We start from the raw sequence: 27383 nt of genomic DNA, 5'->3' as shown, positions 1-27383 counted from the left end.
TTTTAAAAATTCATTTGCCTATTTTGAGAAATTTAAGTCAATTATATTTTTTCCATTGTTATAAATAACACTATAATGATGATTTGTATCTTTGTTCAATAATACTTATATGGTTTTCTACTCATTCCTTTGAGATAATTTATTTTCTTCAGATGAATTCCTAGAAATAGAATTACGGTTCAGGAGCATAATCAGTTTCCCCTGAACTAGTTCAAAAATAATAGATATTTGAAAATTCAGTTTAGTTATAGGTTCATAGAAAGCACATGAAGACAAGTACTTAATATTTGTGACTACTTATCTTGAAATCATTTTGTTGCAAAACTGAATTTCAATATAAAATTTTAAAAATGTAATACTTCTATAAGAAAAGTTATAAAACTTAACCAGAGGCTAGAAAGATATCTTGAATAAATGTAGAGAAAATATTTTTCTAGACCTACTATTATAAAGATGTCAGTTTCTTGTACATTTATTTATATACTTAATGCGATCTCAATAAAAATCACAACACAAGTTATTTTAAAGCCTTTTTAAATTGTTTTTCTGGAAATAAGGAACAAGAGGTTTCAGTGATTTTTTGCAAGAAGAAATTGAAATGGGGCTCGGGAGACATAATTATAACACTATTGGCACTACTATAATATATTAAACCGCATTGAATACTACTGAAATGTATTATAAGACTAAAATAATAAAAATAGTGAAACAGAATAAAAAGCCCTGCAATTAACTATGTGCGTATCCCTATTTATACGTATACACAAATATATATAGTCAGTCCTCATTATTCGCAGATCCCATATTTGTGAAGTAGACTACTCACTAGCAGTTATTTGTAACCTCAAAATAAATACTCATTGCATCTATTTGGGCATGTGCAGAGCTGTGAGAAATTTGCTTCTCTCAAAGTCTTTGTCCTCAGCTGAGGTGTCAAACAAGATGATGCTTTGTATTCTTAATTTAGCTTTCATATTGTAAACTGGTGTCCTTTTTGCATGCTATCTTTTTTTTTTTTTTTTTTTTTTTTGCCCTTTGGGGGCTTTTTGTTGGTGATTTTCTGTTCAAAATGGCTGCCAAGCATAGTGCCAGGTATAATCATAAAAGATTAAAAATGGGTGAATTATATGGTGACTTATTTCAATAACACTATTAAAAAAGCAAAAGACAAATAACATGTAAGTATCAGTAATAGGGTAGAAAGAACTTTCTAATTTAAGCATTGAAAAAAGTGATCAGGGAATGTTATTAATTGGTGTTGACTATACAAGAATGTGTTTCTGAATATTAATTACCAAAACAAGATTATAAAGGAAATAGCATATGAGGTAATTAGAAACATCTCTAACAAAGGATAAATAAATCTTTTAATATTTTAAATCAGTAAGAAGAAAGTACTTTGAAAAATTGATAAAGTACATAACTAGATGACTCTTTAAAGGAACAATGATAGCCAATAAACAGCTAATAGGAATGTTCAACCTCATTAATAAAGGAATGAAAATATAGTGAAACAATGTTGTTTGCCCATTAATTTTTAGAAATGGAGCTCTCATAAGTTGTAGGTTACATATTGACACAGTTTCTTGAATGCAACTTTGCAAATATTTGTACAGTACTGACATATTGCAATTACCTGAGCCAAGTACTAGCAATACAGCAAAGACTGAGATAAACAGTCTCTGCCCTCATGAGGCTTTCATTCTAATTGAAATTACAAACAAGACAATAAACTATTGAAATACAGTATATTAAATAGAATAACAGCAAAAGTTCAAGGCATTTGTCAGAGTACATAAGATAGGTTTCTCCTTCAGATATTGACTAGTATTGATAAGGAAAAATTTTCCAGAGGAAATTATCTTTTGACAGAGAAATTAATGTTTTTTGTAATTTCGTCCCAAGGAAGAAATTTAGTCAAAGTACTTACAAAGATAATGATCCAAATGTTTATTACAGTGAAGAATTAGAAACAACATAACTCTTTAACAATAGATTCATTAAATGGCTTATGGTATAGTCACATATTGTAATGTGCACCTATTAAAGTTGTATGTAATATGCCCTATAAGGCTTTTAGATTCCTAACTTATTACCATTAAGGGGCGATTACAAGCATGCATACGTGGTACAGTTCATGAAATGATATGATATATTAGGCAATCCGAAAGATCTTTCATGACTCACATGTTACTCTTCAGTTAGTTGAGTAGACGATATCTAAAATTCTAGTCATAGTTTTATACCATAGTTGAATGATCTGGTATTTGCTGCAAATTAAAATATAAGTACATTATCAGGGAGTGCCACTTTGAGGTTGTTAATTCGAAGATATAATGGGAGGCATCATTGGTCACATTGTCACTTGAAAGGGGTACTTGAAAGGGGTTCAGTAACCTACTGCACTTTTCATCCTTCCTTACCATCAGTCTTACCCTTCTAAGTACCAGGAAAGGCAAATATGGTTCAACTTCCATATTCAACTATGATCCACAGGAAAAAAATTTTACATGGTACAACTTCGTTTCTTATAAAGGGTGTTCTGCTACATATCTACATCAGTGAACTAAAATGTTTGTATAAGAAGACTTTTATATGTTTACAGATTATATAGAGATAATTCCCATTTTAAGAGTTTACTATCCAACTTGCAGATGTTTGGAACTTTTAAACATATTGCAAAATGCTGATTTAAAAATTCATTTCTCTGCAGTATGAAAACTTATGCTTAGAGAAAGTCATCTAGGTTTCTAGTGTCATGGAACACGCCTTATTTTAACATGAAAGGCCTAATGGATTTTCATTTTCATACACAAAATTATCGATCTATGAAGTGTTTAATTGTTTTTACTACCTGTATTTATGAAATAATTAAAAACTTTTATTTCTACTCATAGGACTAAATTTATTAATGATGCTTACCAGGAGGTCCTGGATCTGTTACTGCCATTAAATCTTGAAGTGATTGTTGAGCGAAATTTATCTTGGGAGTGGTACCAGGAAGTTCCTTGTTTTAATGTAAATGCTCAGCTAAAGCCCATGGAGGTAAGTTTTTGGATACTTATTGATTTCTCAGTTGGTTAAAAAATATTGCTTCAGAACATAAGATATTTTGGGTATAGAAATTATATATTAATTTCCTTCACCAGAATTGAAATAGTGGCTATATTAACCTAGAATTCGTTGAGTGTTCTCCAGTCATTTATTCAACAATTATTTGAGTGCCTACTGTATGTTAGCCCCTGGCTAGATATTGGAGATACCATGGGAAAGAAGCTATGACATTGTCTCTGGCTTCATGGACTTACCAGTCTAATGTAGGGGTTGTCGGTGATGGAAATTCAGAGGCATGTTAGTTAGGTAGTAAAAAAAATACATGGACACATAATTACAATAGTCTTAAATTGTGATAAATTCCATGAAGGAAATGTATTAGACGTGGTGCTATAAGTAGTCACTTGGATATGTTAAAACAGAATTTAGTGGAAAGGCCTAGGCCGGAAATAGTAATTTGGAAGTCATTGGCATAGATGGTATTTAAAGCCATGGGGATATATGATATAACCTAGAGAAGGTCCTAGAAGAATGGAGAGGTTGAAGATCAAAATGCAAACGGGTCAGGACCTTAGGCATAACTTTACCTCCCTGTTGGTTGATATTGCTTCACAGACCTCTAATGTTACTGTGCACAAGTACTTATTTTTCCCTCTTGACTAGATGGAAGTCAAAACTATCACATGCTTTGTCAAAGTGACAGAAAGAAACATGGGCTGTGTCTGGAAGGTTTCTCTCCCCACTCCTCTGCCCTAGTTTCCCTTTATTTTTCTTCCTATAAAAATCATATTCAAAAAGAGAAAACAATCATTTTAAAGATTTAAGATTTTTAACTTAAAAATATATTTAGAATTTAAAACATGATGATCTCAACTGAAAATCTTTAAGCTTTTCATGTATAAGATCATGTGGATTCCTTAACTTATAGTTGAAAGTATTGGTAAGACAGGTAAATGAAGTTTCTTTATTGGTAAGACAACACAGGATTGAAATGAAACAATTATTTTTTACATGAGAATTTTTAACTACATGAAGTAGTAATACTAAAATAAGCAAATTTTATTTTTTTAACAGTTTATTCTTAGTCAAGAAGACATAACAACACTTTTTAAAACATTATATGGTAATATATGGTATGAAGAAGGTGTTAGTGCCTCACCAGCAGGAATAAAAGATGAAAGTAGTGTTAGTGGAGTTACTAATGCTTCGCAACCTTCTGGAGGTATGTTCTTAACCATAAACCCTTCTTTTCTCCCCTCTAACATCCCAGGCTTTTTTATTTTCTTCCATTCTCTACTTCTAGTTTTGGGTAAAATAAGATTTATAATTTTTTTCTAATTATCTAATCCCATTCAGGTCCCTGTAGATTGTTTATTATTAGTCATTCTGTTGATTTTTTTAAATTCAAAATTCCTAATCCTGTCCTGACAAAATTTCTCAGTTTTCTTGTTATTTCAAATTTTCTGTAAGTTCTTTTTTCCAATCCCCCCCCCTTTCTCCCTTATTTCTAGTGCAGCATAGGTGGAATATTTTATATTAATATAAAAGTATCAAAATATAGAGGTGTCAAGAGAGGATGATCATTAGTAAATTATGGATTTCAACAAATATTCGAAGGAGAGATGGAACAAAGCAGAGGGAACCATACTCTGCTTTGCGGAACCAAACTGGGGTTCTAAGTTCAGCACCAGTACCTACAGAGAATTGGCTCAATTAGGGCTGCTGGGATGATTTGGATTCACAAGAATAAATTTCTTCTCATTCTGGAGTTTTGGGAGACCCCCAAACAAAGTGTAACTCACTAGTTCACAGAATTCACTCTTGCTAAAAGCCTTGAGATTTTACACAGCTTTTTCAGTCAGAGACAATCCTAACACATAAACAATCCAGTATTTATAACATTACAGGAAGCTCATCCTTACTAGCTAGAATAACCAACCCAGTCCTTTACTGCTAGATGTTAAGAGACACATATGAAGAGAACCACATGAACCTAAGCATGAGAGAAACCAATGTAAACAAAAGTGTTTCTTGAATGAACAAATAATTGAAATAACAGAAGAGAATTTGTACAAGCAGAAAACAAACTCTAATTCATAATCAGAGGAATTTGAGAATATAAGAACTGAATCCTACTATCACTACCGTTCACCTTCCCAAGATAAGAAAGAGTTCTCAGAAACCAAAAAATGATTGCTGAAATTTTGAAATAAAATAAATGCAGTTATAATTTAATTACCGAATTGGCCTATCTGTTCCATGACATAAAGGCAACATAGTATGGAGATAGTAAATGAGATAAAACTTAGGAGTGATAGAAGTCCAGTTCCGTAATGATAAGTATTTTAGGAAAAAGAACTGAGAAAATGGAAGAGAAGAATCTTCCACGGAAACAAAAGACTTTCCAGAGCTAAGTAAATATTGAAACAAGTTCTCAGATATAAAGAATCTACCCAGTTTCATGCACGTTAAATAAACTAAGACTTCACATGCAAACATGTCTTCGTGAAATGTCAGAACAACAAAGCTTTGATTTTTAGATTGAGAAAAAAACAGGCCTCCATATTAGGGGCTTGGAACAGGGGTAGTTGGAATCAGATTTGTCATCAGTACACTGACCACTGACCGGGTTCGATGAAATGGATGGATGATAAAAGGCATTGGAACTGTATAGTTAAATATCTCAGGAAAATGATTTTGAAGTTAGGTTTTTGTATGTGGCCAAACCATCACCCAAATGTAAAAACACGATAATTCTCAGATTTTTAGTAACACAAAGCTTACTTCCTTTATAAACATTCCTAAATAGTTTGAAAATGTATTCTGGCAAAACAAGGAATCCAGGAACAAGGAAAACATGGAGTCTAAAAACAATGGGCCTACGCAGGAGTGGACTGAAAAGGAATCTCAAAATTTTTGGTTAACTGGGCTAGAAAGTACTTTGTTTTCATTCAAGAGGAATTCAGAAAAAGAAAAGTATAAGAAAGTCTTTAAAACACAGAAACTCCATAAAATATGAAGAATGTGGAATTAATTTCACTAGTTCCCCCACCCCTTATCCATAGGGGATACATTCCAAGACACTCAGAGGATTTCTGAAACAATAGTACTGAATACTATATATACTATGACTTTTCCTATAAGTACAGTGATAAAGTTTAATTTATAAATTAGGCACAATAAATGATTAATAACAGCTAATAGTAATATAGAACAATTATAACAGTATACTGTGAAAAAAGTTATGTGAATGGCTTTGGGCCATTATTAAGCCAAATAAGGATTACATGAACACAAGCCTGTGATACCACAACAATCGATCTGATAACCAAGAAGACTACTAAGTGACGAATGGACAGGTAGCATACCCAGCATGGATACTCTGGACAAAGAGATGATTTCACATCTTGGGTAGGATGGAGCAGGGGCAGCACAAGATTTCACCATGCTACTCAGAATGGTCCTCAATTTAAAATGTATGAATTATTTATTTCTGGAATTTCCTGCTTAATTCTTTTGGACCTTGGTTGACCACAAGTAGCTGAAACCACAGAGTGAAACCATGGATAAGGAGCGGGGGGCAAGAGGTTGCTACTATAACTACCTTACGTAAGTGATAGGGAGAGGAAGATGTTTTTTGTACCTAAGAAGAGAGAAATCTCTACTCTGGTACAGGAGGAAATTTTGTATGATTTTGAGCTATTGTTAGAATGTGAGAAGACAGTATTTTTGAGAGATGCATTAGTTGTAATATTGAAGCAGCAGAGGAAGTATTATAATAAACTAATTATTCTTCATTGACAATTATTACATAGTCATAGTTAAACAAGACATTGAAGACTTAACTGTAAATTTTACTAGCTATGTTAACATAACTTACCAAGCTGGAAAGAAGAAGATGGGATAGGTAGAGGAAATAGTAAGGACTTAAAGAGTGGGAGGTGTAAAGATAATGTCTAAAATGGATGGAATTAAAAACACGTTAAAATATATTATTTTAATTATTTTCTTCTGGAAATATTTATGCAAACACCAAAGAAGGAAGAATAATGTAATGGATCCACATGTACCCATTATGTAATTTCAACAATTAGTATCATGTGGCTGCCTTTATTGCTGCTGTAACTCTTCTTTTTAACCCATTTAATTAATCATTTTTCAAGGCTGTTTTAATGAATTTTACCTTTCCTGACTTTTTCTTTTATCCAATAACTTTAATTTTTCCAAGGAACAACTGTAGTGACAGCTGCTGTGGTAGAAGTACATTCACATGCTTCTCAAGTTAAGACAACATTAAATATGAGTTTCAGAACTGATTATCTCACCATGGTACTGTATAGTCCAGGTCCTGAACAGGTAAGTTGAGGAGGAGGAAATATATTGATGAAAGTTATGCAGTGAATATTTATTAAAATAACAGTTAATATTTTATGTATATTTGGGAGTATCTGTTTCTATAAGAAAAATTATTGAGCTTTTTACTTTAATATAATGAAATAATTTTAACTATTTTTTAAAATGAGTTTTCTATAGCCAAAGATTTGAAAAATAAAAATTTATTTAAAGTTAATATTTTTTTTGCCTTTGATTAGTGAGCCCTTTGGAGGTAGAGATTGTGGTAGTTCATATCATAAAGTATGCTTTAGATTTATGCTTCTGTGTAAAATTTGTATTGCTTTTCTCTTCTACAGACTTTTACAGATGTTCGTGATCCTTCTCTGAAACTTGCTGAATTTAAGTTGGAGAATATAATAAGCACTGTAAAAATGTATACAGATGACTCAATATTTTCTTCGTTCTCATTAAAGAACTGTATTTTAGATGATAAAAGGCCTCATGTCAAGAAGGCAACTCCTAGGTAATAGCATTCTGAGTTTTTACTTGAGAAATGGTTGATATATTTTACAAAACTTATTCTCAAAGTTGCATGTTCATTTTCTTGGTACATTCTTAAGATCTTCAGAGCTTCAATTCAATTGAGTCATGGTTCTCAGTCAATATTTGAAAACGTCTTGGTTCAGATATGTGCTCTTGCTGCATGGTTAATAGATTGGTTCAATAGAAATAATCAGCGTAATTATATTGGTTTTTAAAATCAATGTTATTTAAATTATCAACCTATTCACATTGTAATGGGAAATACATGAAAAATTGAGAAGAAAACTATACTGAAGTTCAAAATTTTGATAATTTCTTAAAGATACATTTCCTAATTTATGAAACAATCATGCTTTATAAGTTTTAAAGTCTATTATTTGGGGTACTTTGTGATCTTCCCACAAGAAAATGACTTCAGAATGCTGGTTTGCTGTCAGTGACAGGGTTAAGAGGTCTTTGAATTTTATTGTTGTGTTTGGTAATTTGTAAGATAATCATAGGAATTTTTATTGTGTTTTTCAGAATGATAGGACTGACAGTTGGATTTGACAAAAAAGACATGATGGATGTAAAGTATAAGAAAGTCAGAGATGGTTGGGTGTCTGATTTAGTCCTTCAAGAAACCTATATATGTGCAAGTGTGGAATTTCTGCTGACAGTTGCAAATGTCTTTTTTGAAGCCTATACCACAGGCGCTGTTGTGGAAACCAATGTTCAACCATGGAGTGCAAAGGGAGAAGGTTAGTTATTGACTAAAATATTTAATATCTGTGTTATCGAAATGCATATTTAATCTCAGTTATTTGGAATGCTACAATAGCACTTACTTTGTTTAGCCTTCTAAATGATGAGGTTAAGTGAATTAATAAATTAAACTCTTTATTTTTCAGAGGAAAGGATAAAACTTGTTTTCTGCTGGGATGTGCAGTTTACATATTTTTCAAGTTGTACATATATGTTGGGTTCAAAAATTATGAAATCTTTATTAGAATAAGTAGTTGTACTTCTCTGCAGGCAGTTATTTGAAATAATTGTTGAAAGAAAACAAGCAGGGGAAATAATGAACCAGTCACTCCTTTTCATTCTTAAAGATAGTATTTTAACTTACTCTTTTATTTTTGTTATTTTTATAGTTTTCTATTATCTTTTACATGTTTCCTTTATTGCAGAGTAGTGGAAAGTGTGTCAAATTGAGAGTTACAAACTGGATTAGTCTCCAGCCCTGCCATTAAATAGTGGAGATCTTTTCCCACATTTTGAAATGTACTCTGGCTATAGCTTCTTCAGATCTTGTACTAAGAGTTGATGTAGATTCCTTTGAGATCTAAGATTCCTTTATTTTACTTTTTACTTAGAATGAAAATAACATTTTCTCATAATACATTTTTCATATATATATAAAAAAGATTTATAAATATTTTAAATTATTTATTTTTATTGCTGTTTTTAGTGCCTGTACAGCAACAAGATAAGTGGGAAATTAATATTATTATTAAAAATCCTGAAATTGTGTTTGTGGCTGATATGACAAGAAGTGATGCCCCTGCTTTAGTCATTACAACACAATGTGAGATTTATTGGAAAGGCGACCTTCGAAACGATACAATGACTGCTACTATTAAAGATCTCCAAATGAGAGCATGCCCATTTCTTCCAGTCAAGAGAAAAGGCAAAATCACTACTGTGAGTTTACTGTTTAATTATTTGCTAATCATAAACTGCTTTTCATTTAATATGTACCATTTTAGAAGACTACCTACATACTTTCCAAACTGTAAAGTGCCCTTTTTTCTGCTTGGAGAGCCCGGTCTGGATTATTACTACACTAGCTTTGAAACTTTTTCATTCTTCCAGTCACTCCTCATTGTTTTATGTATTAATGAGAATAGTCTTACTAAGAGGTTTCTTTCATCTTGGCACTTTTTAATTAAGACTCTTACTCTCTATTCTTGTCAGTCCCACACTCTTCCTAGGACTTTAAGACTGTCTACCAGTTTGCAGTGTTGTTGCAGCTTTATTATTTTTTAATATTTTTCTCCCATCTAGACATTTTTGTTCAGATGTATGTTTTTGCTTTTCTATCTGCGACGTATTTGAACCTCATTTATTTGCTTCGGCATATTTCACATTTGTATTTTACTCTCTAGCAACTTCTTGGCCTTCTTCATCATAACTGATCAAAATTCATTTCTTCAAAGACATCTTTTCAAGTTAACTGACTCCTACCTACTCTTATAAAACACTTAAAAAATGTTTTTGTTTCTGCAGGAATAATAGAAGCATAAATTTTCTAAAAATTATTGACATAAAAATGTATGCTACAATTCTTTAGTTTGTAAAGCTGATGGCTCACCACTAAGAAAAGATAGATGTGGAAAACTGAGGGCATACTGATTATCTTGTAGGTTATGACTTAGAAATTTTATATGTTATGTCTTTTATTCACAGTTATATGACCATACCTATCTGCAAAAACAGTTGGAGAATGTGTGTTTTTTTTCAGAGCCACCTTGTGCCTAGATAAAATTTCTTTTACTGTAGAAGAGAACAGATAGGTTACAACTAGAAGTCCTTCCCACAGTCCACTGAGTGATTTCTTCCTTTGTTCAGACAGATAATCCATGCTTGTCTTTTCGCACCCATATAATATATTTACTTCCACCTCAAGGGATATAATCTTAGCTCAAAATCCAGGATCTTTATTATTGAGTCTGTATGTGACTTCTCTTGGTCCGGCAGTTTATTAACTAATAGACAAATAGCACCATTTCAGCAGACACACACTCCTCAACACACACAACCACTGCATAATGGTGCTGTAAGCACAGGATAATTGCAGTTAATGTCATTTGGAAAAAGAATGGGAAACACTTGATAGTTGCAGATCCGTAACAGTGGTCACGACCTGTTCAGTGGAGTTGTGGAAACTGAACTGACAGTGGAGTAGTTCCTCGTATAGCCCGTGATGGTCTTCCATTTTTGCACTTTTAGAACATCATTGTCTCAAATGGCCCTGGCTTTTCCCTCTGAGAGATTTTTTTTTTTTTTAAAACCATTATCCTGTGTAAATACATTTGAAATGGCTCTTGTCTTTTCTGGGGAACTGCACCGTTTTTATAGCTTACTTCCTACTTAGTTGGTTACCTGAAGTTTGTGTTAGCTTTTGAATAACAACAGGCTTTTTGTATGCCCAGTATTGGTTTTGTCAGCAATCCTTAATTCCTTAAACATTTAGTTAGTGTCTAGGTAAGTCCATGTGTAAGTAATTATAACCAAAGCTATTATTTATTGTTTTTTTTTTTTCTTTCTGGAAAACTTTTATTTGCTAATCTCTGTATTCTGCTTAGCCTCCCTTCATCTGATTTAGTAAAGGCTACTTTAATAGTAGGTTTGGGGGAGGGAGATAGGCAACATTTGTAATCTCGTTTGTTTGTGTATTGATTAATTCCTGCATCTGATTTTAAGAAGAATTGCCCAAAAAAGGATAGGAGCCACAGTCTTATCTCTTGCTGAGGCTCTTTAGAGTTCTGTCTCCTCTGTTTTCCTTTCTCTTATAGGGCTTTGCAAACAGCAGAAAGATGTTGCTAATATGCAGCAATATTCTAAATATTCCAAACCTGCCTGGCTAAATTTTAGGCTTTTAAAAAAGACTTATGGCGGAAAAAAATAAATTTAAAAATGAATGAATGAGTGAAATTTTTTTTTAATGAATGAATAAATAAATTAATTAATTAAAAGACTTATGGTCTGCCTTCCTAGGTGTCATCATTGGTATTTTACCAAATACTTGGCTTTAGTATTGTTGGTGTCATCCACTTCATTTTAAAACATTCCTTGCCCGTCTAATTGCCAAAGCGATCACAAATATTTTTGACTTTGTTATAGCAGTACCAACTTCTAGGTATGAAATTTTGTATTGGTTAGGATATTAGTTATTAGTTAGGCTGCTATAATTAAAGGTAGCCCCCTCGCCAAAGATAGGTAAAGCATGGTGGAACTAAATGTTTCTTTGTTGGAACATGGTACAGTGGCTCTGTATAATGGCTATGGTATAATGTAGGGGAACCAGGCTTTTTCTATCTTGTTAATTTGCTGTTCCTAGGATTTAAATTAATTTGCTTGTTCAAAGATTGTTTACAATGTGTTCACCTTCTAGTATGCTGGGGGTGAGTGGTTGTGGTAAGGAGAAAACATGAGGGAATAAAAGGGATGCCCATTCTAAGGGGACTTACCCATAAATTTCACATACTGCTCTGCTCACATCCCTTTGACCAGAATTTAGTAATATGTCAGCACACAGATTTTACAGAATCCAGTAAAGGCAGTCTCTCCAAAGATCCAAAATGTCATTTGCTCGATTCTCTTCATTATACATTTGTTTTCTGTTAATTATTATTGTTGTTGTGTTGTTCTTTATATTTTCTTTGGGTTAAATTGCTGTGATTTTTCTAACTTCTTGACAGATACTTAGATAATTTATATTTCACTTTTCTTTTCTAGCACATGCATTTTAAGGCTATGCTTTCCCCTTCTAAGCACAGCATTAGGTAGATCTGCTAATTTTGATATGTCGTATTTTTATTATTCTGTTAAAAATATTTTCTCATTTTTATTTTTTATCTATAGATTAGAAGGGGTTTGTTTAATTTACAAGTATTTAAGAATTATCTGGTTATCTTTTTATTACTGATTTCTACATTAATATTATTGTGGTCTGTTAATGCACCCTAATTTTAATCCTTTGAAATTCGTTAAGACTCGTTTTATGGCCCATGACATAGTAAGTTTTGTTTTTCTGAATAGTTAAATGTCCACTGGGAAAACGTGTTTTGTGAATGGAAGAGCAAGCATTCTGTTTATAGATTTTATCTATAATATTGTTTAGCTCTTTTATATTCTTAAAGTTCTTTTTCTTTTTTTGGTTGGTTTTATCAGTTATTGAATAAGGTTTTAATTTCTGTTATTTCATTTTTAAGTATTAATTTGCCCTTTTTGTAGATTGTTTCTGTCTTCCGTTTTCATTAAAATTAATCATAATTATTTCTAAGTTTGTTTTTGGTAATGCCAATTATTGAGACATCTCTGAGTTAATTTCTGTTTTCTATTTTATGTTTTGGTTTTGTTTCGTCATATATCAGATTTTTAAAAATTGAATGCCAGACAGTATAATGAAATGTTATGGAGGCTTTGATGATATTTTCTTTCTCCAGAGAAGGTTTTACTGTTCTTTGTTATGCAGGTAGAATGAGGACAGTTCACCTTAAGCCAGGATAAATTGAATTTATTGGAGGCTGAGCTGTAGTTTTTGTAAGGTGTAGTTTACTTCTAATGCATATCCACTACTAAATAGTATCTCTCTAGGTTCCCACCCCAAAGCTATATTAGTCCATTTTGGCAGATTCTGAATTTTTTTTTTTTTTTCCTTCTCAGCCCCATTCTGCTGACCATTCTGAAATAACTGACTATTCTATTCCACTTAGCAGTAGCCTTCTGCTTAGTGTATAGCCAAAGAATTTGACAACTAACTAGAAGGTACTACTACCAAGTTTCGAGATAACATCCTTTTTTTTTTTTTTTTTTTTTTTTTTTTACTACTCTGGGGCTTTGCAAGGTTGCCTTGGTAGCTTTCTTATACTTTTAAGCAGAGATTTTTTTTTTCAAAATGACTTCGATTTGTAGGTGGATTATTGCTCTGCCACAAAGATGTTCAATTCACAGATGGAAACCATTCTAGAAAAGGAGATCTTTAGCTGAGCAACCATATGCCAAAGGAAACTTGAATAATTATAGGGAATTTCAAGAAGGATATTTATGGCCAACTAGCACATATGTTTTGGAAAGTTGTAATTAGTGGAACTTTGGTATTGTATTCATTTTATATTAGAACAAAGTTTCTTAATTCTGTATTCATCCATGGGGTCCAAAGATATTTATTAGAGATTCATGAACCTTTTGAAAATATTTATATAAAATGTTATGTACAACAGGTCTTCGAAAAACATTTTGTTAACAACAATGATGACATTTTGTTAACAATGATGAGATGCTGTAAAAACATAACTCTTGTTTATATCAATTACTCAGTGGTAAAATTGGTTTCATTATACATAGTTTCACTTAATGTTGCAGAACCTATCAAGTACATTAAGTGAGAACTTTGTGTGCTTTTTTTTTTTCCTGAGGATTTAATTTTCAAAGGATATATGACCCCAGATTTTTTGAAGTAGTAACATATGAAATATTCTCATCTTTGCTGCCTGTAGAGTATAAATTTGTTTGAATTTATTTCACCCATTAGGATTTTATAATATTTTAAAAATAAATTTCTAAATTCTAGAAAGAGCTATCATTATCTCGGTAGTTAATGCCTATTGTAAATGGTTATCAGCTTCTTTAAATGAATTTATTTTATTCTATAACTTTCCTAAACTTATGACCTGTACTAATATTTTAATCAATGTTAGATTTTATAAATATCATCTGCAAAATCACATTCTTATTTGTTCCTTGAATTGTAATAAGGATTCATCCTTATTGTATTCCCATTGCTAAGTGAGCTAACATTACTGTACTTTGCTTGTGAATTTATGTGTAAACTCTTTAGTGTGTTAATAAATCTTCCATGTGAAAATCATGTAAAACTGGGAGCTATCTGGTGAGATTTAGAGTAGAAAGGAGGAAAAAAATGATAAAAATAGAATTAAAATTGCAATGGATGTAGTTGGAGACAATAAAATTATACTGGTAAGAAAGTAATTCCATTTTAAGACATGTTTCTATATTTTTAAATTAATTTGTATGGACTGTATTATGGACACTTTGATTGTAATATCATTTCGTCATAAATATGTTAGACCACTGATATTTTTTAATCCTAGGTAACAACTAGACTTGAACATATAGAAATTGGGTAAAGATTAAAGCAAAGCATACATTTATATTATTTTGGGAAGCGGCTGTTAAAAAAAGACCAATTTAAAACTTTAAGTTAGAAACTTGTATGTGTATTTATAATAATACTTTTTTTTGCCTTTTCTAAGATGAAGAAATAACACAAATTTTATATTGAAAATCTTGAATTATGTATGTATTATAATGTAGTTGAAATTTTCTATCCTTGAAGTTTCAAGAAATAATATATTATTATGTAACATACCAGTCTCTCTTGTTGATTTATTAGAATAATAATAGATTTTAATGTGATTTCTTTGGGGAATGGGTTTGGATGTCATATATGTAGAAGTTGGAGGAACTTTAAGGAGAGTGATAGAGAAAGCCTAAATTTTGTTGAACAGATTCTTGGTAGAAATAATGGTCACAGGATGCTGCCAGTGATGACTCAGAAAGCAAATAAAAGACATGTGATTAGAAATTAGAGAGATGGTTTGATATGTAGTCACAGGAAGCTTTGCAAATTGTGTCTTGCAGTTATGTGTAAAGTAGAACTTGTAAGTGACCAACATGGATATATAGCTACAGAGATTTCCAAGCTGCCTGATTTGAAGGTATTCAGCTGCCTGGTTTTCTACTATTTATAGTAAAATGCCAGAACAGGGAGAGAAATTGTGGGAAGAATGGTTAAATGAAAAGAACCAGGACTCATTGATTTTGATAATTCTTAGCCTTCCAAACAATATAAGATGTTATAAGTCAGAATTGACTGCCAAAGTATAGCATATAGAAAAGACTGTGATTATATAACCTTTTGCTCAACCTCAGCTCAAAAAATCATAATATTTAGTCACAAAAGGGCCCTTTCAAGAAATTACTATGTATTTATTTCATGTGTCTTAATCAAACCAGAGGAACTCTAGGAATTGAGTGTCACCCCTAAGCTGTCTGAGCAGGAGGCCATGTTTATCTCAGATCTGTGAATGTGGCTTTTGCCTAATGGAGTAAAACCTCGTGAAATCTACAGTGGCCTTTTTAATGTTCGATGAAGTATAGCTGCTAGGGCACAATTTCTCTCCCTTTAAGAAAATTATTTTAGCAGGAGAACTGCCAGCACAGACCAAGAGGGATGGGGAATACAAAACGAAGAGAGATTCTTGAACTCCCAAAATGCTACTGGCAGGAAACAGGATGATAAAACTACTTGGCTGCAAACTTGTGCTACTTTTTATAAAGAAAGAAGGATGTCTCAGAGGGTGGAGCTGAGAGCCACAAAGAATTATTACTAGGCTTTGAAACCTAATCAAGAAACTCATTTACCCTGCTGGGTTTCAGAACTGCTTTGGACCACTGACTCCTTTTTACTTTATTTTTACAGCTTGAACTGGAATATGTGTAATAATCCTGTGTCTGTTTCACCATTCTATGCTGGGAGGGGTGGGAGCGGAGAACTCATCTTAGTTTCACAATTCCACAAAGGGAAAGAAATTTTGCCCTAGCAGCTATACTTAATAGATTACACCCAGGAATTTCATCAGCACCTGGACCTGATTTAATTCTGGACTTTTAGCTGATAAGAGATAGATGAGATTTTGACTTTTTGAATTAATAAGAGACATGGATGAGAGATATATGATGAGATACAGATTTAGATAATGTAATTTTGGACTTTGGGCTGTAATGGGATAAGACATTTAGAAACCTTAGGAGAAGATAGAACGTATTTTCTGTTTGGGAGGAATGTGAGTTACTGAGTACTAGAGGGCAGAAACCTGCTTATGCAATCAGGAAGAACTCAGTTAATTTTGTAGCTTTTCTTATATAGATTAATTTATTTCATTGTAATTCCATAATGGAAGAAATACCATGATAAAATTTTATTTTAGTAGGTTTTATGGTTTTTCGTATATTTAAGAAATTCTTATATCATTTTATTAATATTGTTAATATTAATACTTCCTACTATAAATAATAAGTAAAGAAGATGTTGTAGCTGCCAGCCCCCTAAAGACACATGGACCACCAGAAATCAGTGAGTTATAGGAAACACACTCTTTATTCAGCCAGCCAGGGGTCTGCCAGGGGTACACAGACCCCAAATTAAGCAGCCTCGAAATGTAGAGGTACAGGGTTTTTAAGCCCTAAACCCCGTTCTTCATTCTGTCTGAACACAGAGGTCAATTTTTCTTCTATTCACTACCTGTGGATCCACAGATCAGTTGTGCAAGTGGGGGTACAGAAGCAGAAAGCTTATTATTAGAATGTTAAGTTCCTATGGGTGACAGCCTATGTTCCCATGGGCGACAGGCAAGCAGTAATATTCCAGCCAGCACAAGGATAATTAAGAAGTGTGTTATTGAGTCACATTTTTTCAGCAGTTTTCACTAACTTGTTTGTTTAGCATAGTTAGCTGTTACTAGGAAAGTCTTTAAATAAAAATATTTTAAGAACAATGTTAATTTAGTGGTATTGATGTTTTCCTCATAGGTTTTGCAGCCCTGTGACTTGTTCTATCAAGCTACTCAGATGGGTTCAGATCCACAAATGATTGATATATCGGTAAAATCTCTGACACTAAAGGTGAGTCCAAACGTAGTCATTTAGATCTTTAGTTAACTTTATAAAAAATAAATAAAACCTAGAAAAAAGCAATTATAATAGCAAGTCTTTTCATGGTTAAATAAGCAAAAAAGAAACAGTTTTAAAAAATATGTGAAGTGATATTTCATATGTATTTTTGTAATAAATATTATATATTTTATTATTAGTGTTGGACTACTTCTGTGGTTAACATCTAACATCCCTATAGTATGTATAGTTGAAATTACACTTGATCAGTTTTAATGTCTACAAGATTCAAGCAAATATCTTGACAGTTGAAATTAGTTAAGATAATCAAAAATTTTAGTTATGATAATCAAAAATTAGTTTGATTATCATTAGTTATGATAATCAAAAATTTTATAGGCAATAATTATTCCTGCTATTTCATTTTATTTTAATACGATTCATGATCCTTAATCAAATGTATTTAATTTTTTTTGAAGTATGTATTTTTAAAAGTGGTATGAGTAGATTTTTTTATTAGTTTAATTTTTTTCCCTTAGGTTTCACCAGTTATCATAAATACTGTGATTACTATAACTTCAGCACTTTATACATCTAAGGAAACCATTCCACAAGAAACTGCTTCTTCTACAGCACATTTGTGGGAAAAGAAGGATACAAAGAGTTTAAAAATGTGGTTTCTTGAAGAACCAAATGAAGTTGAAAACGTACCTCCCACAGCTGAATTGGTACCCAATGGAGAGACAATAAAAATGAACATTGATTCTATTTTCATAGTTCTCGAGGCTGGAATTGGTCATAGAACAGTCCCAATGCTTTTGGCAAAATCGCGTTTTTCAGGGGAAGGCAAAAACTGGACTTCCCTCATAAATCTCCACTGTCAGCTTGAGCTAGAAGTAAGCGTTTATAATATTTTGGCCAGATTTTATAATAAATAATGCTACACATGGAATATTTTGGGAATCTTATTAAATATTTAAATTGAAAATATTGTAAATATGAGGTTGGCTTACAAAAGTTTTAGAAGAAAGTTTACAAATTTTTGCCTTCATATAGTTTTTATGTGTACAGTAAGGCCTAACCTATCATCAGTAGGTTCTTTGACTTTAAGAAAAACAACAAAACCAATAGGCTAACTGATATAAATAAGAGTTAAATTCCCATAATATCTCATCAATGTTGTAACAAAACAACATTGAGCAAAATGATGTTATTTGATATTTTAAGTTACTTTTAGAGTACCTATCCACATTAAGTTTATATTTTAGTTGATTTTACAACTTAATATATTAATAGACAGTTGTTGATTAAATTGAAAATTCTTATTTTTAATAATTAAATTGAATAACGTTTTTCCTTTAAAAGGATAATAGACTATTTCAGAATCTTTTCTGAAAGAGTGATCTAAAGATTTAGAAGGATATGTCTTATACTTTTATACAGTGCAGAATCTTTATACTCCAGTGGGAATCTTTCAAATTTTTGTGAGAATACTTTATATGAGAGAATCATGCTTTGAGCCAACATATATTTTGCTTCAGAATTTATCTGTATAGCATTATCCCCAGAGTTACTTTGGTTAAATTGTTAATTGAGTTGTCTAGTGGAAACTAATCTGATAATTTACATTTCATCAAATAGGGAAATATAAGCTGCTATATTATTTGCATTGAGGTGGAAATGACTGACTAGATTACAAATGTTCAAATTCTGGCTAGAATTCTGTATGTATTGCAGAGGATTTGATATGACATTTCCACGAAGTTCAGCGAATTAAAATAAATAAACACTCATTGAATTCTATGTTATTTTCCTTCAAAGGCTTTTGAAAAGTCAATAGAGATAGGGAGACATGCTATTATGTCAATAATATATGATAGATGAACACAGATTTTGATGTTTAGCCCAGCCTGGAAATCAGAGAAAGATGTTTAAAAGAGAGTTTTATCTGGATTAAATCGTGAAGACTAAATTATGAAATTAACCAGGTATGGAAAGTGCTGAGAGAGTTTGTCTAGGAAACTAATGAATGGCATATAGTACAGTTTTCGTACAGGAGAAATAGCACAGCCAAAAAGGGAATGGTAGTGGGAAACAGCATGGAAGATCATTTTAGCAAATACCAGAATGCCTTATTTGAAAAATTAAAAATTCTCTTTATAGGTACATTATTACAACGAAATGTTTGGTGTCTGGGAGCCTTTGCTCGAACCCTTAGAAATTGATCAGACTGAGGATTTTAGACCGTGGAATCTTGGAATCAAGGTATATTTGAAGTCCGAAAAGTTTTCAAAAATTGAGGATGCTTACACCACACAAGACACATTAATTTTTATCACAACAAAGTTCAAGTTATCTCATTATGAGCCTTGCTTCATGCTTTCCTGTTTAACCTCTGAGTGTAATTTTCAAACCGAAGCCAATGCCTCCTATGCTTTTTCTAATACAAATAAATATGTAACATATGTACTAGACACTGTACACAGTGTATTCTTGCTTTAACACAGCAGGTGTCTGAAGAAGATAATATTTTCAACTACATTTTAACAGGTGCGAGGACTGAGAATAGAGAGGTTAAGGGGTTTAATAAGTAATAATGCCTTAGAAGAGGTAGCATACAGTTCTGGCTACAGAGTACCCACTCGTATTAAAATGCCACTGGCATCTGATAAGTTGTTTATCCTGAGTTTCCTTTGTCTTCTGACTGGTGTGTATGTAGAAGAAAATATTACTCGTAATATAGTATGAATATATATAATCGTTAGAACAACAACCTTTATTTTATTTTTAAGCGTGCTATATAGTTCACAAGTGGATAAACTGGATTTTTTTTTTTTAATTGAACCTTTAAATGGATGAAATTGTGCTTCTGAAGCAGGAGGCTACAAAATTACTAGCATGGCTGCTCCCTAATGAAGATTCAGTCAACATGCAGACAAATTTTCAGTGGTTTAAAGCCAATTAAAGTAATAACAATGGTGACTGGCTTGACATGTCCAGCTTTTTGTATTGGATCACTACATTTGATTTTCCACATATTTCAGATAAAGTATTTGGACAAAGTAACTTACTTGGTGGTTTTTAGGTCAGAATATACACTGCAGTGGATCTGTGAATCCTGAAAAAAGGTAGATGGTATTGATTCTCATGAATTCTAGGTTCTAGTTCTGAAAGTGTTGTTGGATTTTTTAAGTCCCTGGTTTTCTGTTCTTTCTTTATAGCATGACCAATAGAATAAATGACTTCTCGCTTTGAATTTCCATGTGCTATGAAGTATGTGCTTTTCATTTTCATTCTGATGCCACATGCATTTAGCAGTTTTTTTTTTTCTCCTAAAATGTGCCTGTCATTCTAGTATCAGTATTTTCTCTAATACTGCCCCTGTCTTTTGTGACCTCAGTTGGCTGGTGTCCAAGCAATTCCAGTGAGGCAGTGGAACTAATAAAATTTTTGCTCTCTCTAACGTTGTTATTGGGATTTGTCTAAAGTTTGTCTTTCCTTTACAAAATTAGTTATGTTGTGCTCATAGGAATATACTTTCCTTATATTTCTATAATTTATATGTCATTTTAGATGAAAAAGAAAGCAAAAAAGGCCATTGTTGAGTCAGATACTGAAGAAGAAAATTACAGAGTGCCAGAATATAAAACTGTCATCAGTTTCTATTCAAAAGACCAACTAAACATTACATTATCCAAATGTGGTCTTGTAATGTTAAATAATTTAGTTAAGGTAAGAAAAGACATTTGAAACTTTAAATGTTGCTGTACTAGTCTGAGTTAATCCTTTTCTTTATTGAATAAGACTTTTTTTTTTTTTTTTACTATTTAGTTGTTTGTAGTGTGTTCATTAGTATTCTGCTTGTCATTTATTTTTCCAAGTTTCATTTTATTTTACTTACAATAACTCTTGTTTAGGCATTTGCAGAAGCTGCCACTGGATCTTCACCTGTCTTCATAAGAGATCTAGCACCATTTATAATCTTAAATTCTCTTGGACTTACTATCACTGTTTCACCAAGTGATTCTTTTAGTGTAGTCAACGTTCCAATGACAAAATCATATGTATTGAAAAATGAGGAGAGTTTAAGTATGGATTATGTACGAACTAAAGATAATGATCATTTCAATGCAATGACCAGCCTAAGCAGCAAACTTTTCTTCATCCTTCTTAGTAAGTGATAAATTACCTTCCTAGGGGTTTAATTTCTTTTAAGTTATATTTTACATCCTATTTTACTCATTTTTTAAATTTCCTTCTTGCTAGGTTGGGAATTTTGTTTCATTCTTTACAGGGCTTTAGTTGCTGCTGTTACTATATTTTTGTATGCTAAAGTCTAACTTTTTGTTCATTGCTTTATTTAGAGCCTGATAATTTACTGCTTAATCTTTTGGGGAGGAAAAATAGTACATCTCATGCTCATTTGGCTTTTACAGACTATATCTCTTAGTTGTTGTTTTACCGCTTCTGGTATGACTCAGTCATATTCCACCAATGCAGCTGAATGAATTCAAAATAAGGTTTGAATTTATAGAAATGGCCCATTGTAATGGTTTGGGGCTTTGTAAGTAATTACATTCTGTCTATTGAGGTGGAATTTTTTTTTGTCCTTTCTGCTTCCCAAAAGTTTTTCATTTTCATGAAAGGCGAAAGTAAATTAAATCTTAAATTACCATAATATCTACTCATTGTGAAGTTAAACAATCCCAAAGCCTCACCCACACCACTTTCAAAACTTTGACATTTAAATAGTTATGGAAGAGAGCCTTTAAAAGGTTAATTAGATATGAGATTAGAGTACCAAAACTGATAGATAGCTAGTGCTTTCTCTTAGTCAGGAAATGATGCACAGCAATGGCTAGGTTTCAAGTATTGTCCTAGCATTGTCATTGAATTGTTTTCATAAGTTTTTGAACTAACATTTTAGGAATGGAGTGGGAGGATTTATGTAAATAAGTAATTCACTCCCCAATATGGCATATGTATATATATTAGATAATGTGCATAAAATTTTGTATAATCAAATCCTAGATATTGCAAAGTGTCACACTTTGTTGGAAAAATTAAAAACTGAAAAATTGCAGCTGCCTTGGTAATTGCTGATGAATACATGAAGGTATTAGGCTCTGGTTATTATAATAGCAAATCAGAGATCAGTGTTCTTGCATGTTATGATCCTCTCAATTATTTAAAAAGGTTTCTGAAACCTTTTTGTTTATAAGTGTTGCCGTAAGTCAAAGTACTGAATGATTTTTTTAATTAAATTTTTTTTTTGGTTAAAAGCTTCAAAGATTTTAAATGAATGCTGTGGAAATGCATTGTGGCTTTTTAAAATATCCCTTTGAACACATTGTATCTATAAAAGAACTAACTACCCTTTGTATAATCTCTTCTGTATAGTCTTAAATCCAAAGGTTTGAGGGACTATTATTCATAACTTTAAGAAATCATCCCATGTTTCTGATATTTAACATCTATTTAAAATTAATATATGATTATTTATAATAAAAATTTTCATATATGTTCAATTTAGCACCTGCTAATCACTCTACTGCTGATAAAATTCCTTTAACAAAAGTGGGTCGACGACTATACACTGTAAGACACAGAGAATCTGGAGTTGAAAGGTCTATTGTTTGCCAAATTGATACAGTGGAAGGAAATAAGAAGGTAACAGTTCGATCCCCAGTGCAGGTAGGAAATGATTCTTTTTTTGTAAAGCATGTGATATTTGTGTGCTAATAAAAAAAACTAAACTGAAGCAAATTACTACCAAAAGAACACAAATTATGGTAGAAATACTGCTAATATCAAAAAGAATAATCATTACCAGTAATCATACTGTTCTAATGTGAGCAGTGATAGGATTTTGTTGAACATACTTCTTATGATTTTGTTGTAGGACTATTTTGTAAAACCTTTTTGTAAGAATAAAGCCATTAATATTTTATTTTAGGTCTTTGTACTGTGTGTGTATATATATATATATTAGATTTTTTAAGTACAGGATATGGTGAGAAAATTTTTATAGTTTTATTAAGGTAAAATTGATGTATAATAAATTGCATATATTTAAAGTTGAGTTTTGAAACAAAAATCTACTTATGAAACCTTCATTATAATTATGATAATTAATTTATCTTCCTCCCAAAGTTTCCTCTCTTCCTACTTCCCAGGCATCCACTAATGTATTTTCCATTGAATTGCCTTGACACTTTATATATTTTGAACTTTATTCTCCAACATAGTTATGTTAGTTTGAAAGTGATCCTTTCAGTCCTTATTTTTAACTTTTTAGGTGGGACTCAATCGAGCGGCCTTTAGGCCAGGACTAATTTTGTCCCACTAGTAAGACACTAAAACCAACAATTTCTGTGCTAAACAAGTTTTACCACTTTGGCTGATGAGAAAAGGAACTATAATATGTGTCAGCACCAAAAATTGTTCTTTCTACCCCTTTTAGGTGGATCTTTACTGAGCCTTAGATAGTTTACTCATGTGCATGTGGAAACTTGTATTTTGTAGGAAAAATAATTCAATGTTTGTTTCTTTTATAATTTGTATTAGCAAGATAAATATTGCTTGATAGTTCCTTCGTTGGGATATTTAGATGGAATGTTTTTTAATGCCTTTAGATTCGTAGATTAATTATTCTAAATACTATTTCTTTTTCTTTTCCAGATGAGAAATCATTTTTCAATCCCACTTTCTGTGTATGAAGGAGATACTTTATTGGGAACAGCTTCACCTGGAAATGAATTTAACATACCATTAGCATCTTACCGGTGATTTTTTTCTTTCTTTATTTATTTTTTTTGTTTGCTCTAAGATCTCTTACAGAATTTTTAGTTCTAATTTGGTAGGAATATCAGTCTTTAAATTATCAAGTTGTGAGCATATCCATCCCTTAATATCTCATCTCATCTTACTGAGTTTCAGGGTACTTAGAAATTTCAGGGTACTTAGAAGGTATTTTTAAGAAATATTATTTAATACATTTAATTTATACTATGTAAATTATGCTTTACTAGTAAATACAGTTATTTCATGCTTGCAATATGGCCTTCATAACCACAATCATATATATTCATGATTCTTTAAAAAGTCTACTTAAGGGTGATTGGTGGCTTCTGGATTTATATATACTATATGAAATGATTTTTACTTTTCAAAAGTTTTATGATAGAATTTTTTTGAAATTTCTTTAGAAAACATACATTTTATCTTTTATTGCACACTCTTCTTTAGATTGTTTAGTGATAGAATTTTAATCAGTCTTATGTATTTAAAGTAATTTCATTAAATGATATAAAATCTTAAGAAAGAATTATTAAAATTGTAACAAAATACTAATGAGGGCTAGTCTCATAATTACAAGTTTAACATAACAAATGAGTATTCTTTTTCAGGATATATAATTTGAATTGAAAATTTAAAACGAGGAAAAATGGAGAGTAAACTCTATTAGAAAATAAAACCTTCCTCAGATTAAACATCATAGTTTGTCTAAGGTATCATTCAGAACACACACTAGATATGGACACTTAGGCTACAGAAAGATGGAGAGGTGAAACTATAAGCAAAACTATAAGTGCTTAAATATCTCCTGTCTTTATTCATTTTGACCCATATCGAGGAGTTCAGGATTGGTTCCCTAGTGTTTAGAAGATAATCTAGCAGTTTTAGGCACATATTTTCAGATATTAGACCTCACCATAATGAATATTTTATTGTTTAGACCGTCTAATGAGTATTTTATTGCTTAATTCAAACTTGCTGAGGGAAAGAATTCAGTTGAGAGAATAACAAAATAATTGTTTACAGTATCTGACCTTGTTCTAGAGAGGATTTTGGGTGGGTTACAAGACCAAAGATTGGAGCATGTAGGGTGTTTAAAAATTCCTACGAAGAACTTTAAATTCATTTTGTCTTTGGATAATAAATATTCGTTGCAGTCTGCTTTGTTTTTAATAAATTATTACTGTATATTTGGTGACTGTTCATAGAAAAGTTAGGCCTCTAGAGTATACTTTTGTGTTCAAGGCTAAATATTAACTTGTTACATGGAAGCTCATCAATCTTTATTAGAATTATTAGTGACAAGCCAGCTTGGATTTCATATTTGATACTCTTCTTATCCAATTCTTAGAGAGGTAGGTATACTTATATTAAAGATATGAAGTCTTGGAGGTTCAGTTGACTCCCCTCTGCTGTGCAGAAGACCAGCTCTCCTTTCACTTGCAGATTGATTTCAGTATTCTTGATTTAGAGAATGTGTCTGTTCTTTGGAGTCTTTCTTGGAAACAGTTGTAATGTCTTACCAATTTTCTCATTTAATTGCGTTAAATAAAATCTTTTAACATTTGTTCACTTTGTATATCTATGAGAATCATGATTTTACCCACTTTTGAAAATTATCCTTCAACAGCACGCATATATAGCACAAGGGGGATTGATTGGGTGATCTTAATCAAAGTAAAAAGCACAAACTGTAGAATTACACAAACATGGATTCAGATCCTGGTGCTTTGAAGCACCCCGGGCCACTGTACTTCACACCTCCAGGGATGCCGTTCACATCGCAGTTTTTGTGAATGGTGCTTCCCTGCTTAGTACTTTGCACAGGTCTGTACTACATTGATGGCAGTGCCACCTCCACTTCAAGAGCAATCTGAGTGTGCGTGAATGTGTACACTAGCACAGAGAGCCTGTCTCATCCCTGTGCTTCAGTAATGATGAAATGTTTTATGAACCTGTAATGTGTATGTGCTTAGCTATCAAGTAGGCAGAGAGCACAGGAGTAGAAAAAATTTTTAATAAGTGATATGAGGTCTTAAATTAACAAGTTGCTATTTATTATACCTGTAAAATTTGACATATACTGATTCTTAAATTTTATTCATTTGACTAACATTTATCAAGTGTTCTTATTGTATGTAAGGCACTACTATAGGATACCAAGATGAATTGGAACAGCAGTCTCCCTTTGGGAGACTGATATATTATGAAATATAGAATGTAGAAAAATGATGGGTTCCAGAGAGTTACAGAAAGAGTTAATAGTTGTAGAAAACTATGAAAGACAGATTAATGATTGATTCCTGGAAAGGTACATGAATTATAAATATAGTAATGTGGAGACGAGCAGGGAAAGACAATTTTAAGGTCAAGGAATTGCAAGAACAAGATAAGGAGGCATGAAAACGGTGTATGTAAGTCTATAAAGAATAGTTAAGGTTTGATTGGATTATATTGGAAGATGAAGTTTGAAAGATCTAAGATCACATTGAGGTAGTTGATCTCTCATTTTCTTGCCCTCATTTATATAAATTTTGTCTTCACCTTTAATATCATGTTTTTTCCTTTCTCTCTGAGAACATTTGATGTTCTGTTTCAAGATCATTCACTCCATCAGCTTTTCTTATCCAGAACCTCTTGCCGTTGATCATCTTTTGTGTTTACTCATTCATTTCTTAAACTTTCCTTTAACCTTGCATATTTCTCTAATTCAAGTCTTTTCTGTAGAACAAAGCTTTTTGGGAAAATTTTCTCTTTTGCAAAACAGTCTGCAGCCAGACTAGAAAGAATTAACCATATTCTCATGCCCTCAGTTGGCTGTGTACATGTTTTTGGTACCTATCATAGTACAGTAGTTATCTTTTAACAATACATTTCCTGCCTGATTGGGATCTCTCTAAGAGTCAAGAATGACATACTCATTTGTTCATTTTCAGTTTGACCTCTGGTAAATAATGAGTCTAATAAAATATTTTGGTGATCTGGATGAGTATATTGGCATTAGCTTAATTTAGGGAAAATTAAGTTTTTAAGTATTAGAAGTATAGATGAAAAAGAAAATGAAAATCACAGAATGTAGACATAGGATGGGCTAAATCTTATAACTGATTTAATAGATCATTATATTTAAGTGTATGTCAGGGGAGAAGGAAAGTCTAATATTGTTTCATAGTCCACAGTGCCAGTAGCTGGAA

At 31.9% G+C, this 27383-nt stretch overlaps 1 protein-coding gene across 9 annotated transcripts in view; it reads left to right on the top strand.

Annotated features, from left to right (window-relative positions):
- Window positions 1-27383, top strand: part of VPS13A (vacuolar protein sorting 13 homolog A) — a 192145-nt gene that overhangs the window by 90198 nt on the left and 74564 nt on the right. For all 9 annotated transcript variants that reach the window (XM_036218237.1, XM_036218236.1, XM_036218235.1 and 6 more), the window contains 13 exons: window positions 2898-3045; window positions 4129-4276; window positions 7283-7410; window positions 7746-7912; window positions 8455-8672; window positions 9383-9615; window positions 17311-17403; window positions 17931-18287; window positions 19555-19656; window positions 20965-21123; window positions 21309-21564; window positions 22925-23085; window positions 24073-24176. In XM_036218237.1, coding sequence (XP_036074130.1) covers window positions 2898-3045; window positions 4129-4276; window positions 7283-7410; window positions 7746-7912; window positions 8455-8672; window positions 9383-9615; window positions 17311-17403; window positions 17931-18287; window positions 19555-19656; window positions 20965-21123; window positions 21309-21564; window positions 22925-23085; window positions 24073-24176 — 2274 coding nt within the window. The remainder of the gene's footprint in view (window positions 1-2897; window positions 3046-4128; window positions 4277-7282; window positions 7411-7745; window positions 7913-8454; window positions 8673-9382; window positions 9616-17310; window positions 17404-17930; window positions 18288-19554; window positions 19657-20964; window positions 21124-21308; window positions 21565-22924; window positions 23086-24072; window positions 24177-27383) is intronic.

This window comes from Rousettus aegyptiacus, unplaced genomic scaffold (assembly GCF_014176215.1).
Source record: "Rousettus aegyptiacus isolate mRouAeg1 unplaced genomic scaffold, mRouAeg1.p scaffold_m13_p_3, whole genome shotgun sequence".
Lineage (NCBI taxonomy): Eukaryota > Metazoa > Chordata > Mammalia > Chiroptera > Pteropodidae > Rousettus > Rousettus aegyptiacus.
This window is presented reverse-complemented; position numbering and strand designations above follow the sequence as displayed.